This window comes from Hippopotamus amphibius, chromosome 1, assembly GCF_030028045.1.
Source record: "Hippopotamus amphibius kiboko isolate mHipAmp2 chromosome 1, mHipAmp2.hap2, whole genome shotgun sequence".
Classification (NCBI taxonomy): Eukaryota; Metazoa; Chordata; class Mammalia; order Artiodactyla; family Hippopotamidae; genus Hippopotamus; species Hippopotamus amphibius.
In genome coordinates, this window is record NC_080186.1 from 44318128 (window position 1) to 44340164 (window position 22037).

The following is a 22037-nucleotide window of genomic DNA, read 5'->3' on the forward strand; positions in this document are numbered from 1 at the left end:
TTGTTTATGTATCATCTATGGCTGCTCTTGTGCTACAGGTGCAGAGTTGAGTAGTTGCAATAGAGACCTAGTGGCCCGCAAAGCCTAAAATATTTAGTGTCTGATCCTTTACAGAAAAAGTTTGTTAACCCCTGATCTAAATAACTATTCATCTTCTAACAGATTACCACAAATTTAGTGGTTTAAAAACATGCACACATTTATTACCTCACAGCTTCCATGGGTAAGTTGGCTGAGGACAGCTTAGCTGTGTCCTCTGCATAGGGTCTCACAGGCTGCAGTCAGGGTGCTGGCCAGGGCTGAGTTCTCATCTGGAGACTTGACTGGGGAAGGGGTTCATGTCCAAGCTCACCATTGTTGCTGGCAGAATTAATTTCCTTGCAGCTGTGAGAATGAGAGCTTTAGTTTTTACTGGTTATTGGCCAGAGCCTGCCTTCAGCTCCTAAAGGCCAGTACCCTGCCACGTAGCCCTTTCCATATGCAGTATGCAGTTCGCAGTATAGCAGCTAGCTTATTCAAGGCCAGCAGGAGAGTGAGAGTCAGCCAGCAAGACAGAGTCTTATATAATGTAACAGAACACGAGAATGACAACCCATCACCTTTGCCACATTGGGCAGGCTAGAAGCAAGTCACAGGTCCTGCCCACACTCGTGAGTAGGGGATTATACAAAGGCATGAATACCGGAAGGCAGGGATCACAGGGGTCACCTTCGAGTCCATGTGCCACAGTAGCTATTATTAACATATTGGTCTCTGAGTTTACAGATGTTTTTCTTATACATACATAATCAAATATCTGTTTGTAAGCAAAACTTGGGTTCACGCTTACAGTTTGTTTTGTACCTGGCTTATATGATAGTATCATGAAGAGTATAACATGAATATCTTTTCAGGTCAATAAAGTGTAGACCTACATCATCTAATGACTGCATTGTATCCCATTATATGAATGTACCATGATTTTTTTTTTTTTTTTTATTATTATTTTATTTTATTTTTTTGGGGGGTACACCAGGTTCAATCAACTGTTTTTTATACACATATCCCCATATTCCCTCCCTTCCTTGACGCCCCCCCCTCGAGTCCCCCCCACCCTCCCTGCCCCAGTCCTCTAAGGCATCTTCCATCCTCGAGTTGGACTCCCTTTGTTATACAACAACTTCCCACTGACTATTTTACAGTTGGTAGTATATATATGTCTGTACTACTCTCCCGCTTCTTCTCGGTTTCCCCTTCACCCCCCGCCCCCTCCCATACCTCGAGTTCTCCAGTCCATTCCCTGTATCTGCTTCCCTGTTCCTGTCACTGAGTTCATCAGTACCATTTTTAGATTCCGTATATGTGAGTTAGCATACAATATTTGTCTTTCTCTTTCTGACTTACTTCACTCTGTATGACAGATTGTAGTTCTATCCACCTCATTACATATAGCTCCATCTCATCCCTTTTTATAGCTGAGTAATATTCCATTGTATATATATGCCACATCTTCTGTATCCATTCATTTGTTGATGGGCATTTAGGTTGCTTCCATGTCCTGGCTATTGTAAAGAGTGCTGCAATAAACATTATGGTACAAGTTTCTTTTGGGATTATGGTTTTCTTTGGGTATATGCCCAGGAGTGGGATGACTGGATCATATGGTAGTTCTATTTGTAGTTTTTTAAGGAACCTCCAAATTGTTTTCCATAGTGGCTGTACCAACTTACAGTCCCACCAACAGTGCAGGAGAGTTCCCTTTTCTCCACACCCTCTCCAACATTTGTTGTTTCCAGACTTTGTGATGATGGCCATTCTGATTGGTGTGAGGTGATACCTCATTGTGGCTTTGACTTGCATTTCTCTGATGATGAGTGATGTTGAGCATCTTTTCATGTGTTTGTTGGCCATCTGTATGTCTTCTTTGGAGAAATGTCTATTTAGGTCTTCTGCCCATTTGTGGATTGGGTTATTTGCTTTTTTGGTATGAAGCTGCATGAGCTGCTTGTATATTTTGGAGGTTAATCCTTTGTCCGTTGTTTCATAGGCAATTATTTTTTCCCATTCTGAGGGTTGCCTTTTAGTCTTGTTTATGGTTTCTTTTGCTGTGCAAAAGCTTTTAAGTTTCATGAGGTCCCATTCGTTTATTCTTGATTTTATTTCCATGATTCTAGGAGGTGGGTCAAAAAGGATGTTGCTTTGATGTATGTCAAAGAGTGTTCTGCCTATGTTTTCCTCTAGGAGTTTTATAGTGTCTGGCCTTATATGTAGGTCTTTAATCCATTTGGAGTTTATTTTTGTGTATGGTGTTAGGAAGTGTTCTAATTTCATTCTTTTACATGTAGCTGTCCAATTTTCCCAGCACCACTTATTGAAGAGGCTGTCTTTTTTCCATTGTATACTCGTGCCTCCTTTGTCAAAGATAAGGTGCCCATATGTGTTTGGGCTTACTTCTGAGTTCTCTATTCCGTTCCATTGATCTTCCTTTCTATTTTTGTGCCAGTACCATACTGTCTTGATCACTATGGCCTTGTAGTATAGTTTGAAGTCAGGAAGCCTGATTCCACCAACTCCATTTTTCCTTCTCAAGATTGCTTTGGCTATTCGGGGTCTTTTGCGTTTCCATACAAATCGTAAGATTTCTTGCTCTAGTTCTGTGAAAAATGCCATTGGTAATCTGATCGGGATTGCATTAAATCTGTAAATTGCTTTGGGTAGTACAGTCATTTTCACGATGTTGATTCTTCCAATCCAGGAACATGGTATATCCCTCCATCTGTTTATGTCATCTTTGATTTCTTTCATCAATGTCTTAAAGTTTTCTGCATACAGATCTTTTGCCTCCTTAGGCAGGTTTATTCCTAGGTATTTTATTCTTTTGGTTGCAATGGTGAATGGGAGAGTTTCCTTAATTTCTCTTTCTGCTCTTCCATTGTTAGTGTATAGGAATGCAAGAGATTTCTGTGCATTAATTTTGTATCCTGCTACTTTACTAAACTCATCAATGAGTGCTAGCAGTTTTCTGGTAGAGTCTTTAGGGTTTTCTATATATAATATCATGTCATCTGCAAAGAGTGATAATTTTACTTCTTCTTTTCCAATTTGGATTCCTTTAATTTCTTTTTCTTCTCTGATTGCTGTGGCTAACACTTCCAAAACTATGTTGAATAACAGTGGTGAGAGTGGACACCCTTGTCTTGTTCCTGTTCTTAGAGGGAATTCTTCCAGTTTTTCTCCATTGAGAACAATGTTGGCTTTTGGTTTGTCATATATGGCTTTTATGATGTTGAGGTAATTTCCTTCTATGCCCATTTTCTGGAGAGCTTTTATCATAAATGGATGTTGAACTTTGTCAAAAGCTTTTTCTGCATCTATTGAAATGATCATATGGTTTTTATCCTTCAATTTGTTGATATGATGTATCACGTTGATTGATTTGCGTATATTGAAGAATCCTTGCATCCCAGGGATAAACCCCACTTGATCGTGGTGTATGATTTTTTTAATGTGCTGTTGCAGTCTGTTAGCTAGTATTTTGTTGAGGATTTTTGCATCTATATTCATCAGTGATATTGGTCTGTAGTTTTCTTTTTTTGTGACATCTTTGCCTGGTTTTGGTATCAGGGTGATGGTAGCCTCGTAGAATGAGTTTGGGAGTGCTCCGCCTTCTGCAATATTTTGGAAGAGTTTGAGAAGGATAGGTGTTAACTCTTCTCGAAATGTTTGATAGAATTCGCCTGTGAATCCATCTGGTCCTGGGCTTTTGTGTGTTGGGAGATTTTTAATCACTGCCTCAATTTCTGTACTTGTGATTGGTCTGTTCATGGTTTCTATTTCTTCCTGGTTCAGTCTTGGAAGATTGTATTTTTCTAAGAATGTATCCATTTCTTCCAGGTTATCCAATTGATTGGCATATAGTTGCTTGTAGTAGTCTCTCATGATGTTTTGTATTTCTGAGGTGTCCGTTGTGACTTCTCCTTTTTCATTTCTAATTCTGTTGATTTGCATCTTCTCCCTTTTTTTCTTGATGAGTCTGGCTAATGGTTTATCAATTTTGTTAATCTTCTCAAAGAACCAGCTTTTAGTTTTATTTATTTTTCTTATGGTTTCCTTCCTTTCTTTTTCATTTATTTCTGCTCTGATCTTTACGATTTCTTTCCTTCTGCTCACTTTGGGGTTTCTTTGTTCTTCTTTCTCTAGTTGTTTGAGGTGTAAGGTTAGGTTGTTTATTCGATCATTTTCTTGTTTCTTAAGGTAGGACTGTATTGCTATAAACTTCCCTCTTAGAACTGCTTTTGCTGCGTCCCATAGGTTTTGGGTTGTTGTGTTTTCGTTGTCATTTGTTTCTAGATACTTTTTGATTTCCTCTTTGATTTCTTTAGTGATTCCTTGGTTGTTTAAGAGTGAATTGTTTAGCCTCCATGTGTTTGTATTTTTTGCAGTTTTTTTCCTGTAATTGATATCTAGTCTCATGGCGTTGTGGTCTGAGAAGATGCTTGATATGATTTCAGTTTTCTTGAATTTGCTGAGGTTTGATTTGTGACCCAAGATGTGATCTATCCTGGAAAATGTTCCGTGTGCACTTGAGAAGAAAGTGTAGTCTGTCGTTTTTGGATGGAATGTCCTATAAATATCAATTAAGTCGAGATGGTCTAATGTGTCATTTAAAGCTTGTGTGTCTTTATTTATTTTCTGTTTGGATGATCTGTCCATTGATGTAAGTGGGGTGTTCAAGTCTCCCACTATAATTGTGTTACTGTCGATGTCCCCTTTTATAGCTGTTAGCATTTGCCTTATGTATTGAGGTGCTCCTATATTGGGGGCATAGATATTTACCATTGTGATATGTTCTTCTTGAATGGATCCCTTGATCATTATGTAGTGCCCTTCCTTGTCTCTTTTAATAGTCTTTACTTTCAAGTCTAATTTGTCTGATATGAGTATTGCTACTCCAGCTTTCTTTTGACTTCCATTTGCATGGAATATCTTTTTCCATCCCTTCACTTTCAGTCTATATGTATCCCTTGGTCTGAAGTGGGTTTCTTGTAGGCAGCATATAGAAGGGTCTTGTTTTTGTATCCATTCAGCCAGTCTGTGTCTTTTGGTTGGAGCATTTAATCCATTTACATTTAAAGTGATTATTGACATGTGTGTTCCAATGACCATTTTCTTCATTGTTTTGGGTTTGTATTTGTAGGTGTTTTCCTTTTCTTGTGTTTCCTACTTAGAGAAGTTCCTTTAGCACTTGTTGTAAGGCTGGTTTGGTGGTGCTGAATTCTCTTAACTTTTGCTTGTCTGGAAAGCTTTTGATTTCTCCCTCAAATCTGAATGAGATTCTTGCTGGGTAAAGTATTCTTGGCTGTAGGTTTCTCTCTTTCAGGACTTTCAGTATATCCTGCCATTCCCTTCTGGCCTGCAGAGTTTCTGTAGAAAGGTCAGCTGTTATCCTGATGGGTTTTCCCTTATATGTTGTTTGTTGCTTTTCTCTTGCTGCTTTTAATATTTTTTCTTTGTGTTGAATTGTCGTTAGTTTGATTAATATGTGTCTTGGTGTATTTCTCCTTGGGTTTATTCTGTATGGGACTCTCTGTGCTTCTTGGACTTGGTTCATTATTTCCTTTCCCATGTTGGGGAAGTTTTCCACTAGAACCTCTTCAAATATTTTCACAGACCCTTTCTTGTTTTCTTCTTCTTCTGGGATGCCTATAATTCGAATGTTGGTACGTTTAAGGTTATCACTGAGGTCTCTGAGGCTGTCTTCTAGTCTTTTTATTTTTTTATCTTTTTCCTGCTCTGTGGCGTTTATTTCTTCCATTCTATCTTCCAACTCACTTATTCGTTCTTCTGCCTCAGTCATTCTGCTGGTTAGAGCATCTAGAGTATTTTTAATTTCAGTTATTTTGTTATCCATTGCTGTTTGTTTTTCTGAGTTCTTATGAACTGTTTCTTGTACTTTCTCTAATTTGTTATCGAGATTTTGTATCATTTTTACTATCATTACTCTAAATTCTTTTTCAGGCATTTTTCCTATTTCCTCCTCATTTATTTGGTCTTGTGGGTTTTTTTCCTGCTCCTTTGCCTGCATGGTGTTTCTTTGTTTCCTCATGGTTGTCCAAGCTTTTGGGGTTGCTTGTCCTGGTGATAGAGGTGTTTATAGAAGACTGTCCAAGCCTCAGACTAATGTCCAAGTATTGGATTAGACGAATATTCAGTCGGCTATGTCAGGTTCTCCGCAGCCCTTTCCGGTGTCCGAGGCCGTCTGCTGGTGTTCAGCTGGTTCTCTGTGGGAATGACTGTGTCCTTCCGTGCATTCCCAATGCATCTGTGGAGAGGGATGCACTCCACGTCTCTCTACTTCGCCGCCATCTTTTTCTCTCTTGTGTACCATGATTTATTGTTAATAAATTCCCTCTTGTTAAATATTGAGGTTGCTTGTGATTTATGTCACATTTTACCAGACTGCCATAGAGTGTACATGAGTGCCCATTTGCCCACACTAATTCTGGATGTGATTCTATTGCAGTCACTGCGTTTTGACTACAGTATATACATGAAACTGAACACTCCCCTTTTCTCCTTCCTTCTGCATGTCTCTGTTTTAGATAAGAAGGCCGACTGCACAATCACAATGGCTGACTCGGACTTACTGGCTTTGATGACTGGTAAAATGAATCCTCAGTCGGTAAGTATGATGGTGCTTGTATCCTTCTCTTAGGTGGGTTTTAGCCCATTTCATTTCATCACCTACCTCAGCCTTATCCCATAAAGTGCAAAGTGGTCAAACCCATAAAACTTAGTGTCCCCCAAATGTTCATTTAACAAACGGCAAACTGTTGTGGAGCTAATGGTGTGCTAGACGATGCCCTGTGCGTTTGACTGGGGAAGGGCTTCATCGGGGGAAATGTCCAGATGCATCAGAAATAGTTTCCATGCTCAGGGCCTCCATAATTCGATACGAGACAGGTCTGCAAACGAGTAAGTGCAGCCAGATATCCGAGGTGCCCTGCCTGGCTTGTGGTCAGGGAGGGTGGAGGAAGGAGAAGCCATGTCTTCCTGGGCCATCAGAGAAGGCTTCACAGAGGAAACAATACTTGGCTGAGTCCTGGAAGTGATTAGGAGTTAGCAGGACACAGATGGAAAGAAGGAGTGATCCAGATAGAAGGAGGGACCGGTGTGAACAAAGGCATGACCTTTTACATTTCGTATCTTTGCCTGTGCTCTTTTTTGCCTGAGCTGTCCTTCCTTGACAAACTCCTTGTCTTTCCAAATGAACTTAGGTGTTATGTCCGAAGACCTCCTACCACACTGTAGGGGAGCTGTAGTCACTCCCTCTTTTGCGCCACTCACTGGACTGCTCGCCTGGCGCTTGTCTCACACTAGTCATGATGTGCCTGTCTCTTCCCTGTTAGGTTGTGCATGTCTCAAGGGAACAAAGCACATCTCATTCATCTTTGTGTCTCCAGAACGTAGCACGATGCCTGGCGTTTTTAGGTTTTCACAGTTAATTTGCATTTGTCTAAAATATATTGATGCTCTGTGTAGATTTTCTGGGCCCCCAGATTGTCAAGGGTCTTCTTATACCCTTTAGTTGAACAGACTTGATATACATTATCCATAGATAACACGAAGGAAGCTAAAATACTGCTTTCCATTGTAAACATTTTTTTTTGTTGCCTCAGCCTGATTTGTTTTAGGTCTTGTTCCTGTGGTACTCTCGTAATTTGAAAGATTGGATAAAACAACTAAATCCGATTCCTACTCATATTCCTTTTTAAAATGCTTTTTCTGAGCAACTAAGTATATTTCAGCTGATGCGTTAAGTGAGACTCGCAGCTGTGACGTTTTAACTGAATACACACCATTGACACTGACATTTCCACCCACTGCACCCTCTCCAAAAATCTGGACGGTACAGAGGCCACCAGCCTCGGAGCTGGCCGACGTCCTGCTTCCCACCCACCGCTGCTTATTCCGCTGCGCACTCCACGTGCTTCCTGAGCTGCGCGGTCAGGCCTCACACTCAGCTGCCTTCGTTCTCTCACTTTATCTGTTTACCACCCATTTTGGGGAGTGAAGTGTCAGCTTAATTTTCCTGAACACTTGCTAGCACCCAAAGGAACTAAAGATAAAAATGGGAGACCTTTCTGTTAATGTGCTAATGGCCTTCCCTTACGCTCAATAGAGGATTTGACTGGAAACCGTTAAATGCAGTGGAAATTATAATTTCAGTGTTTGGCTACAGTTGAAACAAAGCAATGTGCTCTCCAGCAGAAAGCACACATGAAGAACACCCTAGGGGCCAGATTTAAATGATACTTATGTTTGGATTCTCTAGAAGATGAAGACTCATTTTTCTCTATAATTATTAAATGAAAAGTCATTTCCTCTTTTAATTAAGAAAAGAGAAATATGGTGAGTTTCTCTTCTAGGTACTACTGGTCCATATTTTTAAAGGACATATGTTAAATATATTGTGTTTTGAGACACCTGACCTTTAAGTCATCAGACAGAAGGCTATGTGCCATATATAAAGGAAATATTTAGTTTGTCCAGACAGAGGAGGAAAAAAAAAAAGGAATTAGTCACCCTCACCAGAAGGTGTAGAGAAAGCAGAGCTCTGTGCTTTCCTATGGATGAAGCTCCTCACTTCTCAATGTACTTGTTAGGAAGCTAAGACTGCCAGAACTTTTCCTCTAGCTTTTCCTTATTTTAAGAATTGAGTTAAAAGACTGAGATCATAGCAGGGAAATCATGCTATGTTCCCAATTTTGCTATTTCTTTAAAGTTTTCCTGGGATTTTGTTACATGATAAATTTAGCAAACATCATGCGATCTAATCCGAGGCAGTCGTTAAGTGGAACAAATTGTGGCTCCGTACTTGGGATTGGTTTGATTCTTCTTATTGAGCCGAAGATTAACACAGGCACCTCGTTCTCAGCAGTCTGCCTGGCCTCCCTCTGTAGGGAATACATCTTTATCACGTAGACCAAAAAAAGGCAGAAGAATGGTGACATTTCACCTGCATTGTTTTGAATCCCAAGAGTTTCTACGTGTGTTATGCATGTGCTTTTTCTCCCTGCTAGCAGACCCAGTGAACGTTTAATGTTTTTAAACAAAATCAGTCACTCTGCCTAATATTTGGAAAATGTACCACCTTTGAGAAAGACAGGTAAAGGCAGACTCAGTTTCTAAGAGAACACATTTGGGAAGGAGGTGCCTTTTGACCGCTCTATATAAAGCATGACTTTTACAAATTCATCCTTTTAAAGAATCTGATTCTAAATCTGTTCTGGAAAGCCAAATTTCCTATTTTGATGAAAGTTTAAGAGACCTGGATAGGACTTCCTAGGTGGCGCAGTGGTTAAGAATCCACCTGCCAATGCAAGGGACACAGGTTCGAGCCCTGCCCCAGGAAGATACCACATGCCGTGGAGCAACTAAGCCCGTGCGCCACAACTATTGAGCCTGCGCTCTAGAGCCCGTGAGCCACAACTATTGAGCCCATGTGCCGCAACTACTGAAGCCCACACGCCTAGAGCCTGTGCTCTGTAACAAGAGAGGCCGCCGCAATGAGAAGCCCATGCACCACAAGGAAGAGTAGCCCCCACTTGCCACAACTAGAGAAAGCCCGTGTGCAGCAACAAAGACCCAACACAGCCAATGAAATAAATAAATAAATAAATAAATAAATAAATAAATAAATTTATAAAAAAAAAGAGAGACCTGGATAAATAAATCATCTCGGGGCTGGATAGTCTAGAAACATCAGCAATCTAAAAACAAAAAAACCAAAACACTAGATAATAAGCTAACTTTCTTCTTCCTCACAGGCCTTCTTTCAAGGCAAATTGAAAATCACTGGCAACATGGGTCTGGCTATGAAGTTACAGACTCTGCAGCTTCAGCCAGGCAAAGCCAAGCTGTGAAGAACGCCCTTTGCCTACCTGTGAAAATCAAGATGAGATATATAGATACATATCCACATATTTCATTGTCAGAACTTAGATTGAAACTATACATTGGCAAATAGCGTGAGATTTGTTTTTAAATGGGTGTGACCAATCCTGTTTTTCCTAAGCTCTGGGTGAATAGAGCCTGATGGTATACTACTGCTTTGCTGAATTGCATACAACTGTGCATTACAAAGTTAATACGGTAATTATGGTTTGGAGTAAAGTTGAGTTTTAGGATAAAATTAGGAATAGCAAAATCCAAAAACTATGTAAACAGAAGCTCTCATTTTGCTTATAAAGTATATTTGAGGATTATTCTGCTGAAGATTAAGTTTTCCTTGGGAGAACTAGGGAGGAAACAGATCACCAGTAGCTGGGCAGTAGTTAGTGTTGTACACTTAATGACCTTAATCTATTTTCCATTGATAATTTTTAAAATTCTGTACTGGGATTAAAAAAAAAAAAAGCTTTAAAATTTTGCATTTCATGCCATCAAAATGGTATTTTCTTCCCATATCAAAGAAATATGATCAAAGCTTGGGAGAAAAACAAATCTATAGCTGAACACAGGCCTATTTTTTAAAATAAAAATATTTTTAAATGTTTCCTTCTTGAAAAAAAATCAGTATATTAGAATCATAAAATGCTGCTGTTAAAAATAATTGAATAAAGTTTGCTTTGAGATGCAGTTTTCAGATTATCTCGTATTAATTTAATTAAATTTGTAAAGCTCTCCTTTGTTATAATTTTCCTTTTTTCATATGTTTAGTTTAACCAGCCACATGTCAATTATCTTCCTAGTTTTTCTGATGCTAATGTTATTTCTAATAACTCGGTAAGATATGAGGTAAAATAATGTTTTTTGGAAGAATGTTTAATAGAAAATCGAAATAGCTCTTCCTCATCTCCTTTGTTTTTATTGTCAGTGTCCTTTTTGTTCAGGGTTTTCTAAATCATGGAGAATAAGAGAAACATTGGGGATTTACAATCTGTGTTATCTAGACTACTATCTACTGGTTACTTTGGCATAATCAATCACTAGTTCTTGATTAGGGAGGTGCTGTGTGGTAGTGGAAAGAGCACTTGACTAGGAGCCAGGAGTCTTGTGTCCCTCTGAGCCTGTTTGCTGCCTGTTAAAAGAGGGCATTTAGGGTGGTCTCTGAGGTTCCTTCTGCTCTGATAGTCCGTTGAGTCTATTCAGACCCCAGTAGAACTGTTTGGGAGTTATCCAGGCCCCACCTTTCTGCTGTTAACACATTTACTTCACCCAGAGGTGGTCAGAGGTAAAAAGCTAGGTGGTTTCATTTGCTTGTTTAGATGTTTGGAACCTCTGCTAATCAAATCAGGACTGTGGATCCGATCCCCCTAGGCCAGGGGCCCCCAACCCTTGGGCTGCAGATCAGGTAGCCATCCTCAGCCTGTTAGGAATGGGGCCGCACAGCAGGAAGTGAGCAGTGAGCTAGCGAGGCTTCAACTGCCTCTTCCCATCACTCACGTTACTGCCTGAACCATTCCCCCTCTCCCATCCGTCCATGGAAAAATTGTCTTCCACAGAACTGGTCCTTGGTGCCAAAAAGGTTGGGGACTGCTGCCCTAGGCCATTTGGCTTTGCATGTTCTGTGACCAGCAGAATAGCATTTGGGGATGGGGCAAGATGGTAAATTAAGCCCGTATAAGTTGATCTCAAGTCCCATAAAATCAACTCAGAACGCAGACTTACTTCCTAATCATAGTGGCTTTTTTACTCTGAGAAGAAAAAAGACTTCAAGAAAAAAGTTCCAACAGAATGTCTGGTTTACTTGTAGTGTGGATTTGCTGCATTATTCTGCCTTCACTTGTCCCAGGTTATAGGAGGTATTTGTTGCAGGCTTTAGGATGAACCTGAAAAAAACAAAAAAGAAAAACAAAACTGGTTCTTGGGGTAGAGATGTATCCATGTATAAATACAATTTATATGTGTAATAGAAAAGTACTTAATGATAAAAGTATAGTAGCAGTTTAATTTCTAGGGAAGCATCATGGTTTGGAGGAAAGAGGTTAACAGGTCTGGGTTAAAACTGATACTGTTACCGGTTTTGCTACTTGAGCAAGTTGAGCCTCAGTTACCCGATCTAGAAAGTGGAGATATTAATATTGACCTCCTAGGATTATTGAGAATCTAGAGAGATAACATATGTAAAGTACCTGAATCAGTGTTAGGTGTACATGGTAGTCATTCTTACTTTCCTTACTGTAAGTGTGAGTTCCCTTTCTCTCTCTACCTTTTGCCACTGGGATATGTGATATGATGTCTGTAGTTTTTTTTTTTTTTTTTTTAATGTCCCACTTTTTGAGTCTTTTCTCATTTGTTCATTCACTGAACAAGTATTTCTTATGTGCCTGTCATATATAGGGTACCAGACTGAGGGTAATGCTAGTCACTGGAGACCGCTGTGAGCTCCTCCGCTAATGGTGCTTCCAGCCTGGTGGGAGAGACAGTCAAAGAGATGAATAATTATTACAGACTGATGTGCCATGCAGGAGATAGGGTGCTGTCATGGAGAGTCACAGTGAGGGGAGACATCTCCGAGGAGGTAGTATTTACGCTGAGGTCTACAGGTTGAGTAATGAACCATGCAAAGACCATGCAGGAAAGGGTAGAAAGACACCTGGCATATACTAGAAACTGCAAGAAGGCCAATGTGAGTGGAATATAATGACCTGGAAGGACAGGCCCAAGATGAGGTTGGATAGACACACAAGATCCTATTGTATTGGAATCTGTTTCATTATGGTAAGGCATTTGTATTTCATTCTTAGTGCATTTGGGAGCTGTTGAAGGTGTAGCTTTACATGTGTTTATTTCTCACTCATGCTGCATATCCACTTTGCCATCATATCCTAAGTCTAAAACCCAGCTTAACGGAGCATTTCTGTCTGGAGCACTGCTCCCATTTCATTGTTCAAAGAAAGTCACATGCCTCACCTAATGTCACAATCTTACCATGTATCAGAAGAAGTGAATGGAGTTGGATTATTTCTGAAGGAACTGATGACCATCACAGAAGGGCTCTAGGCGGGGGAATGAAATGACTTAAACTGTCACCGTGGCTGCTGTGTGGAGAATGTACTGGGTGTACAGGGTTGGGGAATGGATGGTGCAAGAAGATGGTGTCCTGGACTAGAGTGTCAGTGGTGAAGGTAGATGTGGAAATTAAGCAGAAGTAGAGCTGACAAAACTTGGTGACTGAATGTGGGGGCCAGAATGACTTCCAGTGACTGGCCAGGTGAATGGTGGGTCATGACTGAAATGATGAGGGGACAGCAGGTTTTAGGGAGAGTGGTTGAGATAATAAGCTCCACTTTTGAACTTGTTAACTTTGAGATGCCTGAAAAGATTTCCAGGTGGAGATATCGTGGAGGCAGCTGGATTTGTAAGACTGGAGCTCAGAGGTGAGATCAGTTTGCAGGTGCACATTTGGAAGTCATGAGCATGTGGGTGGTGTTTAAAGCTGCAGGAATGGATGGTGTCACCTGGGGAGGGAAGAAGAGGGGTTAGAATAAGCTTTGAGGGACTTCAGCTGTTAGAGATCAGGTAGAGGAGGAGGATCTGGCAAGGGGAAGGAGGACAAGGGACAAAAGAGGTGGAGGAAGATTTCCTGAGAAAAGATACAGCCTAAAAGTGGGAATGGTTAACTGTCCTATGCTGCTGTGAGGTCAATTAGGATGATGTCTGAAAAGTGCATACTGGATTAAATTTGGCAACATGGAAGTCATTGGTGATTACTACAAAATCACTCAGTGCTGGATTGGAATTGGTTTCATAAAGAGCAATGAATAATAAGAACAGAAAAGTTCCATTTGGTAGTGATATATTCAGTTTCCAAGTAATTAGTACAGAGCAAGCGCATTAGCTAATACTTTTAGCTCTGGATTAGGTCATCTTACACATGCTGTTCTCTGTGCCCACCCTAACCCTTCTCTCCCTGCTGCCCGCCACCGTATCCACTTGGCAGATTCCTTTTCATTCTTTTCATGTCTTAGCTTTCAGGAAGTTGTCCCTCTTTGCCACAAAAAAACAAACAAAAATCCCCCAAACAAACAAAAATGTAATCATTCCTTTGTCGTAATTTGTTTCTGTTTCCCACCAAACAGCGCCTTAAGGGCAGGGACCACATTTCATGTGTCCATTTTGATACCCCTGGCGCAGTCTTGGCTTACTGTCATAAAGTGAATGAATGAGATAAGCCGAATAACAATTTTATATTCACAGGGGGCATTTCTGAAGATAGGAGCCTCATCCAGCAATGCATTCTCTATGACAGTGACCTTCTGTTGCCCTGATGTTGAAAGAGAACATTAAAAATTCTTCTTTAGCCGGACTCATCCTGCTATTTCTTTGAAAATATTTGCAGCGTCTCAGAATAGTCTTTCAACCTAAGATTGAAGCAGCCTGAAGTAATCATAAAGTCAGTTTATTTGTAGTTTTATTACATGTTTGTAAAACCAAGTGGCCTCGTGGGTTCCGTGTACATTAAAATCATTAGTCCTGTTGCTGTACTTGTCCAGATGAATGTAAACTCTCAGGTTTCTGTAATCCTTGTCACATACGTAGAAGAACAGTAATGGAGAGCATGATTAGGAAGTTGAGTGTGGAGGTGAGGGTGGAGGAGTCACTGAGGGTGGGATCAGAAGAATCTCAGATCAGGTCATGTTTGTCTCCTGGGAGCCAAGTTAGCAGAGGCTTTAAGCCTCGCCAGACTTTAGTTTCTCCCTCTGCACAAGGGGGACACTGTGCATACTTTTTAAAATAGTCTCATTAGACTGTGAACATCTTGAGGGTAGAAACTGTTATTCATCTCTGTCTCTAGTATCAATACCACGTCTACCAGAGTAAGCATCAGTAAAAGTTTCTCAGACAAACGAGGAGCAGACAACGATCTATTAGTGTTCTTTCAAAATTGTAATATACCTTGTAAAAGGTTCAGTCACATATCAACATGAACTCCTTCTGTTTTCTTCATCTGTGTCGCCCTAGATAAAAGAAATATGAAATCAAATCCTGTAATTAACAGCTTTATCTTCTGAAACTTTAGTAGTTTCAGAAAATAATACATTTAGAGCAGCTTGGTATAGTGGGAAAACTTAGGGCCTATCAGATGAGGGTTTTGGTCCTAGCTCTGGCACTTAAACATTGGGACCTTCCTTGAGCTGATAACGACTCTGGGGCTGTTTCTCACTCTGTAAAAAGGGAATAATAATGCCTGTCTTGCTGGTTGTGAGGGTTAGCAGTTGTAGCTGTAAAATGTCAGGTACTCAATAAATGCTGCCCAATGTTATTTGAGAAATTTTTTTAACATGAAGGAATTTATTCATTGGAACATTTTGTGATAATCCTTTGAGTTCAGATAATCAGCTAACTTGAGGATTGGGGACAATTTGCATTTCTCATTGACTGTCATCTTTACATTTTTCTCAATATTCATTAAAATTTAGTAGTCTGCAACTCAGTGAATGAATACAGGCATATGTAGACTTTCAGAAGGTTTGCATTTCATCCAAAGATTGCAGTTCTAGCTGTCCATGGCATGGTTGCTTTTTGAACACAAAGAAGTTGCTTGATTTTATTGACTGGGAAACAACAGGTAATCAGACAGATTGTACCTCTGGGTAACTTACTCTGTGGGACTGAGTTTGTTTAGAGACCACACTGATTTTGGAACTTTGGGTATACTACTAAACAGCTAATGAGGGTCCTGAAATATTTATGTGCTATCAGGAAGCACGGCCATGTCTGGCCAAGTTTTAGAATTTTTCTCAGTAGAGGGTTACAAAATCTACTGGAAAGGCCCAGTACTAATATCTATCTGGAGACTGCTGCAAACAAACAGCTCTTTAGTTCTTGGTAAGAACAGAGAATATTGGGCCAGATTTCTGGCCCTTAAGAAATGTGGCCTCTGATTCCATTTGGCAGGAAGTTTAATCTGGTATGGAACTTTAGCCAGACTTCTTGGAGAAATATTTTTTTTAATGTAACATAATCCAAAACTTATTGCAAAAAGCAATGTCCACTTAGTCTATCTATTCTGTTAATAGTCATTTGAATACTTTGTAAATATTCATAGTGCTGTTTTCAGCAACATCTACTAAATGCTTGACCTTTTAGTTCCTGAATTTGTGGCCATAAACTTTTATGTAAAATTGGGGGAAATTCATTGTAGTCTGCTGTTTATTTAAATTGCAGGCAGAGAAGCAATAAGTGCTACAGTTTTCTAACCAACTACCAAACAGTGGTAAGTTTTCTTTTTCTTTGCAAGTTATTGTATAATTCGCCTTTTAGAATATAGCACCTTCTATAGTGTGTAGAACACTTGATTCAAGATTAACCACCTCATTTAGAATAGGAATATGTGGAAAAGAATTTCAGACAGGAAGGCAGAACAGTATAAAAGAAAGGCTGACTTAGGCAGGCTGAAAGGAGCCTTCCACTTGGCAAAATGGTACCCACGGGCAGGGTGTGATAACAGTTCACAAATATTTGAAAGATGGAAAGACCAAAGGGGGAGGGGGTTATTTTGCTTAGTTATTAGAAGTAATGGGAAGAAATATAGAAAGGAAAATTTCAGACTGAAAATCAGTTGAATTTCCTGACAATAAAAATTGGTCATGAGAGGACTGAAATCTCCAATCACAGAGAAGTTCCTAAATGAATCTGGCAAAGCAGGGTATTTCCTTGTGGAAAATGTACCTTAACAGTGGCCAGAAGAGCATCTGAATGGGAGGAAATTTACTGACAGCCACACTTTTGAGGATTTCTCCTTTTCCCATTTATCAAAATCTTTTTTTCTTCTATATGTCAGAAAGAAGACATTAATTAATCTTTTTATATTTACTTGTTTATACCCTGACCGGTTCCCTGACTTACTAGATATCTTTGGAAGAAACAGAAAGAAATGAGTATTCAGAAGCTTTTAAGTTTTCACAGTGTAAAAGCAGCCTGAATTGTTTGTTTGTTCTTTTTTTTTTTTCAATCTGTTTTTTATTTAGCTTAAGGTAGTAGAATCTGAAAGCCACCAAATGGTAGCTGCAGTATAGGAGACAGCTCTCACTGGAGTTGGAACCTGAAGGCCTGAGTGTAAATTCTGGCTCAAGTATATGCACGTTAGCTGGTCACCCAAGCAAGTTACTTACCCTCCCTGAGCATCAATTTCCTGAAATAAGGGGGGCAATAATCCCATCATGCTTGGGAAGGATTAAGTGAGATGATGTGGGGGAGAATGCTGTTGTACAATGTACCAGTTTTAGTTATGTTTGTGTTTGTTTTTTTATTGCCATTGTGACAAATTACCACCAACTTAGTGGCTCAACACACATTTATTATCTCACAGTTCTGTAGCTCAGAAGTCTGGGTGGGTTCAGCTGGTTTCTCTGCTCCAGGTTTCACAAGGCAGAAGTCAAGGGGTTGGCTGCCCTGCGCTCTTCTCTGGAGGTTCTGGGGGAGAATCTGCTTCCATGCTCATTCAGGATGCTGGCAGAATTCAGTTGCATGCTGCTGTCGGACTGAAGTCGCCACATCCTTGTTGGCAGCCTGGGGTTGTGCTCAGCTTCTAGAGGCTGCCTGTGTTCCCTTCATCTTTAAAGCCAGTCAAGTCCTCACATTTCACATCTCTCTGTTCTCCCCTTCTGTCTCATCTCCTACCTCCAGCCAGAGAAAGTTCTCTGTTTTTAAGAGCTCATGTGGTTAGGTTAGAACCACCTGGTTAATCCAGGATAAGCTCCCTATTTTAAGGTCCATAACCTTCATTACATCTGCAAAATCTCTTTTGTCATATAATGTAGCGATTCACAGGCTCTAGGGATTAGGGTTTAGACATCTTTGGGGGTTCATTCTGCCTACTACAGTGATGGTATTTTAGGGCTTTAGAGGTCCCTTTAGAAAGGGACCTTACAGAACATGAGATGAGGTTCTTGCCCTGGAGGGTTTACAGTCCAGGGGGAAGGAAATCAGAAACATTCAGCAAGAAAAGTCCAATAATAAAGAGTTTGTATGGGATGTTATAGGAGCCCAGAAGACTTTTTCTGTACCTGACTTGGCCTGTGGTTTTTTTCATCGTGCCCTGCTTATTCTTTGATGTTTTTCTATCAAGATCCTTCAGATGGAATCCATATACACAGAACACCACCATGCAATTTGATTTCTCAATGTCCAGAAAATTAAGCAGCTGTCATAGCTCAATGTTTGGGACTCTGCTACTTAATAAGGAAAGGTCTTGAGCCCCTGGGGTCTTGAGTAAGAGGAGTTACTTTCTTCACTGATGATGAAGTATAACACCACCTTATCTCCCCTTATCTTGTTCCTCATCTCCTCTTTTTCCTCATCAAACCCCCCTTGAGAGCCTTTTTGTCCTTCACTCCTAGTTCCCTCTATGTAAATGTCTTTACTCCTCTCCTCTTTTGAGTTTTCTTGTTTCATATTGCTTTGAATTACAAGGCACGTCCCTGGGCAATGCAGGGGTTTCTGTTTAATTCTTGCCACTGTCAGTTTCTGCTTTAATAACATTTCCTGGATGTTTAGTGAGAACTCGGTGATGGTTTTATAATAATAGCAGCTGCCATTTATTGAGCACTGACCACGTGCCGGGTGCTGTGCCGGATGTCCTTCCAGCTTCTCGTTTAATTTAGACATTCTGTGAGGTGTAGGTAATATTTATCTTCATTTGAACCTGGCTGGGATTTGAACCCGAATCTCAGTCCAAAGCCTGTACTTGACACCATGCGCTACAGTCTTATTAGACGGGAGCTGAAACTGAGGGGCAGCATGAAGGCACCAAAGCAGCACAAGCAGATTCAGGAGACCTACATTTCAAACTCTTCACAGCTCATATGAAAGTCAGAGGATCTGCGTCCAGAGCACCAGGATTGTCTTCATTTTTCCCTAGAGACACTCAGTGTAATTCCTGCATATTAGACTTCTGACAGGTGATTTTAGCCTGTGCCTGCAGCACTGGGCAGCCACAGAGCACGTGTGGGCCCTGGCTTGGCATTCCACAGAAGAGCATATTTCTTTGAGGGGAGAGGGTGGGGCAGGCAGCGGGATGTAGTGTGCCCTGTGGCTGGAGAGTACCTTTCCCTCAGGGTTGGGATGATTAATATCTTCAAGGATCTAACATAGTAGGCACTTAGTAGGCACTCAGTCTGTGCTGGTTCTCATTGTCCTTCTAGAAGGTTGTCTTTAGTTCATGGGTATTCAAACCAGCAGAATCTTGCTCTTCTAGCTCCACTTGAATCTAGGTTCAATGAGAAGACATGAGATGCATCTCTGTGTTGGCTCCTGTCCAATCCTGTGAATCATACCAACTCTCATGTAAGTTTAAGCTCAGAGAGAACTGGAATCTGAGGCCAAAGAAGGCAAAATATTTCCCTTTCCCATTCTTGAGTTCTTGAGTTCTTGATGTAATGGAAACAGACAGTCCTGGGTTCAAATCCAGGCTCTGCACTTGCCTGCTCCAGTTACCTGCCTGTCTCCATCATGGAAAGAACTTGGGCTGTGGGGAAGAGTACACCTGGCCATTTTACTCAATCACTTGTCCTTTCTAAGGCTGTCTCTTTACCTGTGAATGGAGGCAACAGCAGTTCTCTTACAGGATTGTGAAGATTAGAGAGTAATGCATGTGGTACAATCAGGATCTGGTAACAGAAGCAGTGAAAGGTCTGGAGCCTTTACAGGAGCTGTTCATTCCCTTTGGTCCCTGGCAATTTAAGTTGAGCAAATAGTCCTAAATTTGAGTTACTTATCCTTTTCCCTCTCCAGCAGGAGGGTAGCCAGGTAAGGCAGCTGTGGATGCTCTGTCTGCAGGCCAGAGCAGGTATGGGAGAGCCTTGTTAGGCAGTGGAGGTGCCAAGTAGCACCTAAACCCAGCCCCACCCCGTTCTACCGCCAAAGACCCTGGCGCCACACGGTGTTGCTTCAGCTGCTAGTAGTTAATGCTCCTTGACTTGGAAATGTTTTCAGCTCCTGGGAGCAGTATGGTGCGCGAGGGCTCACAGCTCACTCCCCCGTAGTCTCCCTGCGACTGGGATCTTCATGCACCCTACTCCCAGCCCAGTTTATCATCCTTCAAGGCTCACTAGGCTGTGGGCCCAGGGCCAAGGTGGGGGATGGAGGGGGACTTTTCCAGGAAGGGGCCCAGTAGGGTCTTGGCTGTCGATCCCGTTAGCCCCGGCCCAGGACCCCAGGGTGGAAGAGTGAACGGAAAGGTACTCGTTCCTGGAGCGGTTGCAAAAATCCTCTGTCCTGAGGAAGAAACAGCTCAGAGGCACTTGGTGGAAGGGGCCCTGTCTCCGGCCCTCTTTTCAGGTGCTGGGGCCTAGAGGGGGTCCAGTTCCACTTGGGAAGGCTGGGAACTAGGAAGCCTTGCAGGCTGGACACCCCGCCTTCCCAGTCTCCTGGAGAGGAGGGGCGTGGGGCATAGTACAGCGGCCCCGCCAGGGCGGAGAGGGGGTGAGGGATCGGTGCGGCGGCTCTGCTTCCCCGGGAAGTGGGGCTCGGCCCAGTCCAGCGCAGGGAGGGGCTCCCCTGCTCGCGCCTGCGGGGACCCTACGCTGTGTCCCGAGGAGGCCGGCGTCCAGCAGATGCACGCGGGGGGGTGGGGGCGGGGGAGAGGCGGGGAGGAGAAAACCCACAACAAAACTTGCGTCGCCGAGCGCACGGCTCGACTTGAATGGAAGGAGCCCGCACCCGCGGAGCGCAGCCGAGACTCGGGAGAGCGCGGTCGGCCGGTGGGGCGCGGCCCGGCGCGGGGGCGCAGCAGGTACTGGGCGCGGGCAGCTGGGTGGACCGAGGGCCAGGGCCGAGCTGGGCAGCGGGCTCGGATTTCCCTCCTGGTGCGACGGCCCCAGCAGCTGGCCCGGCGGGGCCGCGCATCTCGCCCGCTCAGTCGGAGCCCTACACGGAGGGCGCAGCCGGAGAGCTCTCCCTCGGGGGCGCGACCCTCCGCGATCCCGACCCGGCAGTGGCCTGTTCTCCTCTCCGGCCAGAGGCTGGTCGCAGCCCGGGCCCCTCCCGCTGCGCACATCTGGAAAGAATCTGAGGGCGGATGGGAGGGAGCGGGGAGTGGAAGGACGCGGGCCGGCGACTGGGAATGTGGGGGGCAGGTGGAACCGGGGAGAATCGAAGACCCCTGTACTTAGAACCTGGGCGCTGAGTATGCCCGTGTCTTTCCACGTCAGCTCATCCCAGGTAGCCCACCATTCAACCCCTTTACAGACAAACTGAGGCCTATGGCGGGGCAGAGATCTGCCCCCAGGAAGCGCGGACAGGTGAGGCAGAGCCCGCGCGTCCCCCTGCCGACCCGCTCAGGGCTTGGCTCCCCAGCTCCGCGCCGCCTCGCAGTCGGTGAGCCAGAGCTCTCGGCTGGGGGCCTGGTGTCTGTCTATCCGGCTGCCTCCCCACTGGGACAGCAGGGCTGAGGAGGGGGCGGGGGGTGGCCGCGGAGCGCGGGGTAGGGGAGGCCGGCGCGCCCCGGCGAAAGCGGCCAAAGTACCCAGGCTTCAGGTAACTTGAACAGCCAAGCCGGCCTGGGCGGAGGATGAGGTCTGGCGTTGGAATACCTGATGCTCCGTCAGGTGGAAGAGGGGGCGGCGGCGAGCTGCTGGCGGCCTCCGGGGCTGGGGCTGAGGCTGGGAGTGGGAGGCATCTGCAGCCTGAACTTCAGGGGAGGAGCGGACACAAGCGTGCCTGCGTGCGACACTGACCGGGTTCGGTCCGGGCGGCGCCGAAGGATGCGCTCCCGGCGCTTGCAGGGCATCGCGGAAAGATGGAGGGCTACACAACCTAGCGTCTGCCCTTCGACTTCGGGCTGGCCGGGGGAAAGTGAAGCTGTGGTCGACTCAGCTACAGGAGGCGCCACGGGAGCCCCTGGGTAGCCATGTGCCCTTTTAGGGCCCAGGGCCCAGCCAATTCTAAACTAGAGTGCACGTTGAGAAACGTCAGATTCACATGAATGCTTTCGTGAAATCTCGTGGGAGCATACGTCACCGTTTCTGTCTGTGACAGGGGTGACTGATGGTGGCACCTTTAGGCCTGGTAGAGTCCCACATAGGAGCTCCGACCATGATCTGCCTAGA

At 43.2% G+C, this 22037-nt stretch overlaps 2 protein-coding genes across 6 annotated transcripts in view; both read left to right on the top strand.

Annotated features, from left to right (window-relative positions):
- The window catches only part of SCP2 (sterol carrier protein 2), a 121662-nt gene extending 111042 nt beyond the window's left edge, over positions 1 to 10620 (top strand). Inside the window, exons 15-16 of the mRNA XM_057711073.1 lie at positions 6582 to 6661; positions 9810 to 10620. Coding sequence (XP_057567056.1) covers positions 6582 to 6661; positions 9810 to 9905 — 176 coding nt within the window. The 3' untranslated portion in view covers positions 9906 to 10620. The remainder of the gene's footprint in view (positions 1 to 6581; positions 6662 to 9809) is intronic.
- A 9968-nt stretch (positions 10621 to 20588) lies between these two features.
- The window catches only part of PODN (podocan), a 48384-nt gene continuing 46935 nt past the window's right edge, over positions 20589 to 22037 (top strand). For all 5 annotated transcript variants that reach the window (XR_009049646.1, XM_057711093.1, XM_057711118.1 and 2 more), the window contains exon 1: positions 20589 to 20722. The gene's annotated coding sequence lies outside the window, so the exon portion shown is untranslated. The remainder of the gene's footprint in view (positions 20723 to 22037) is intronic.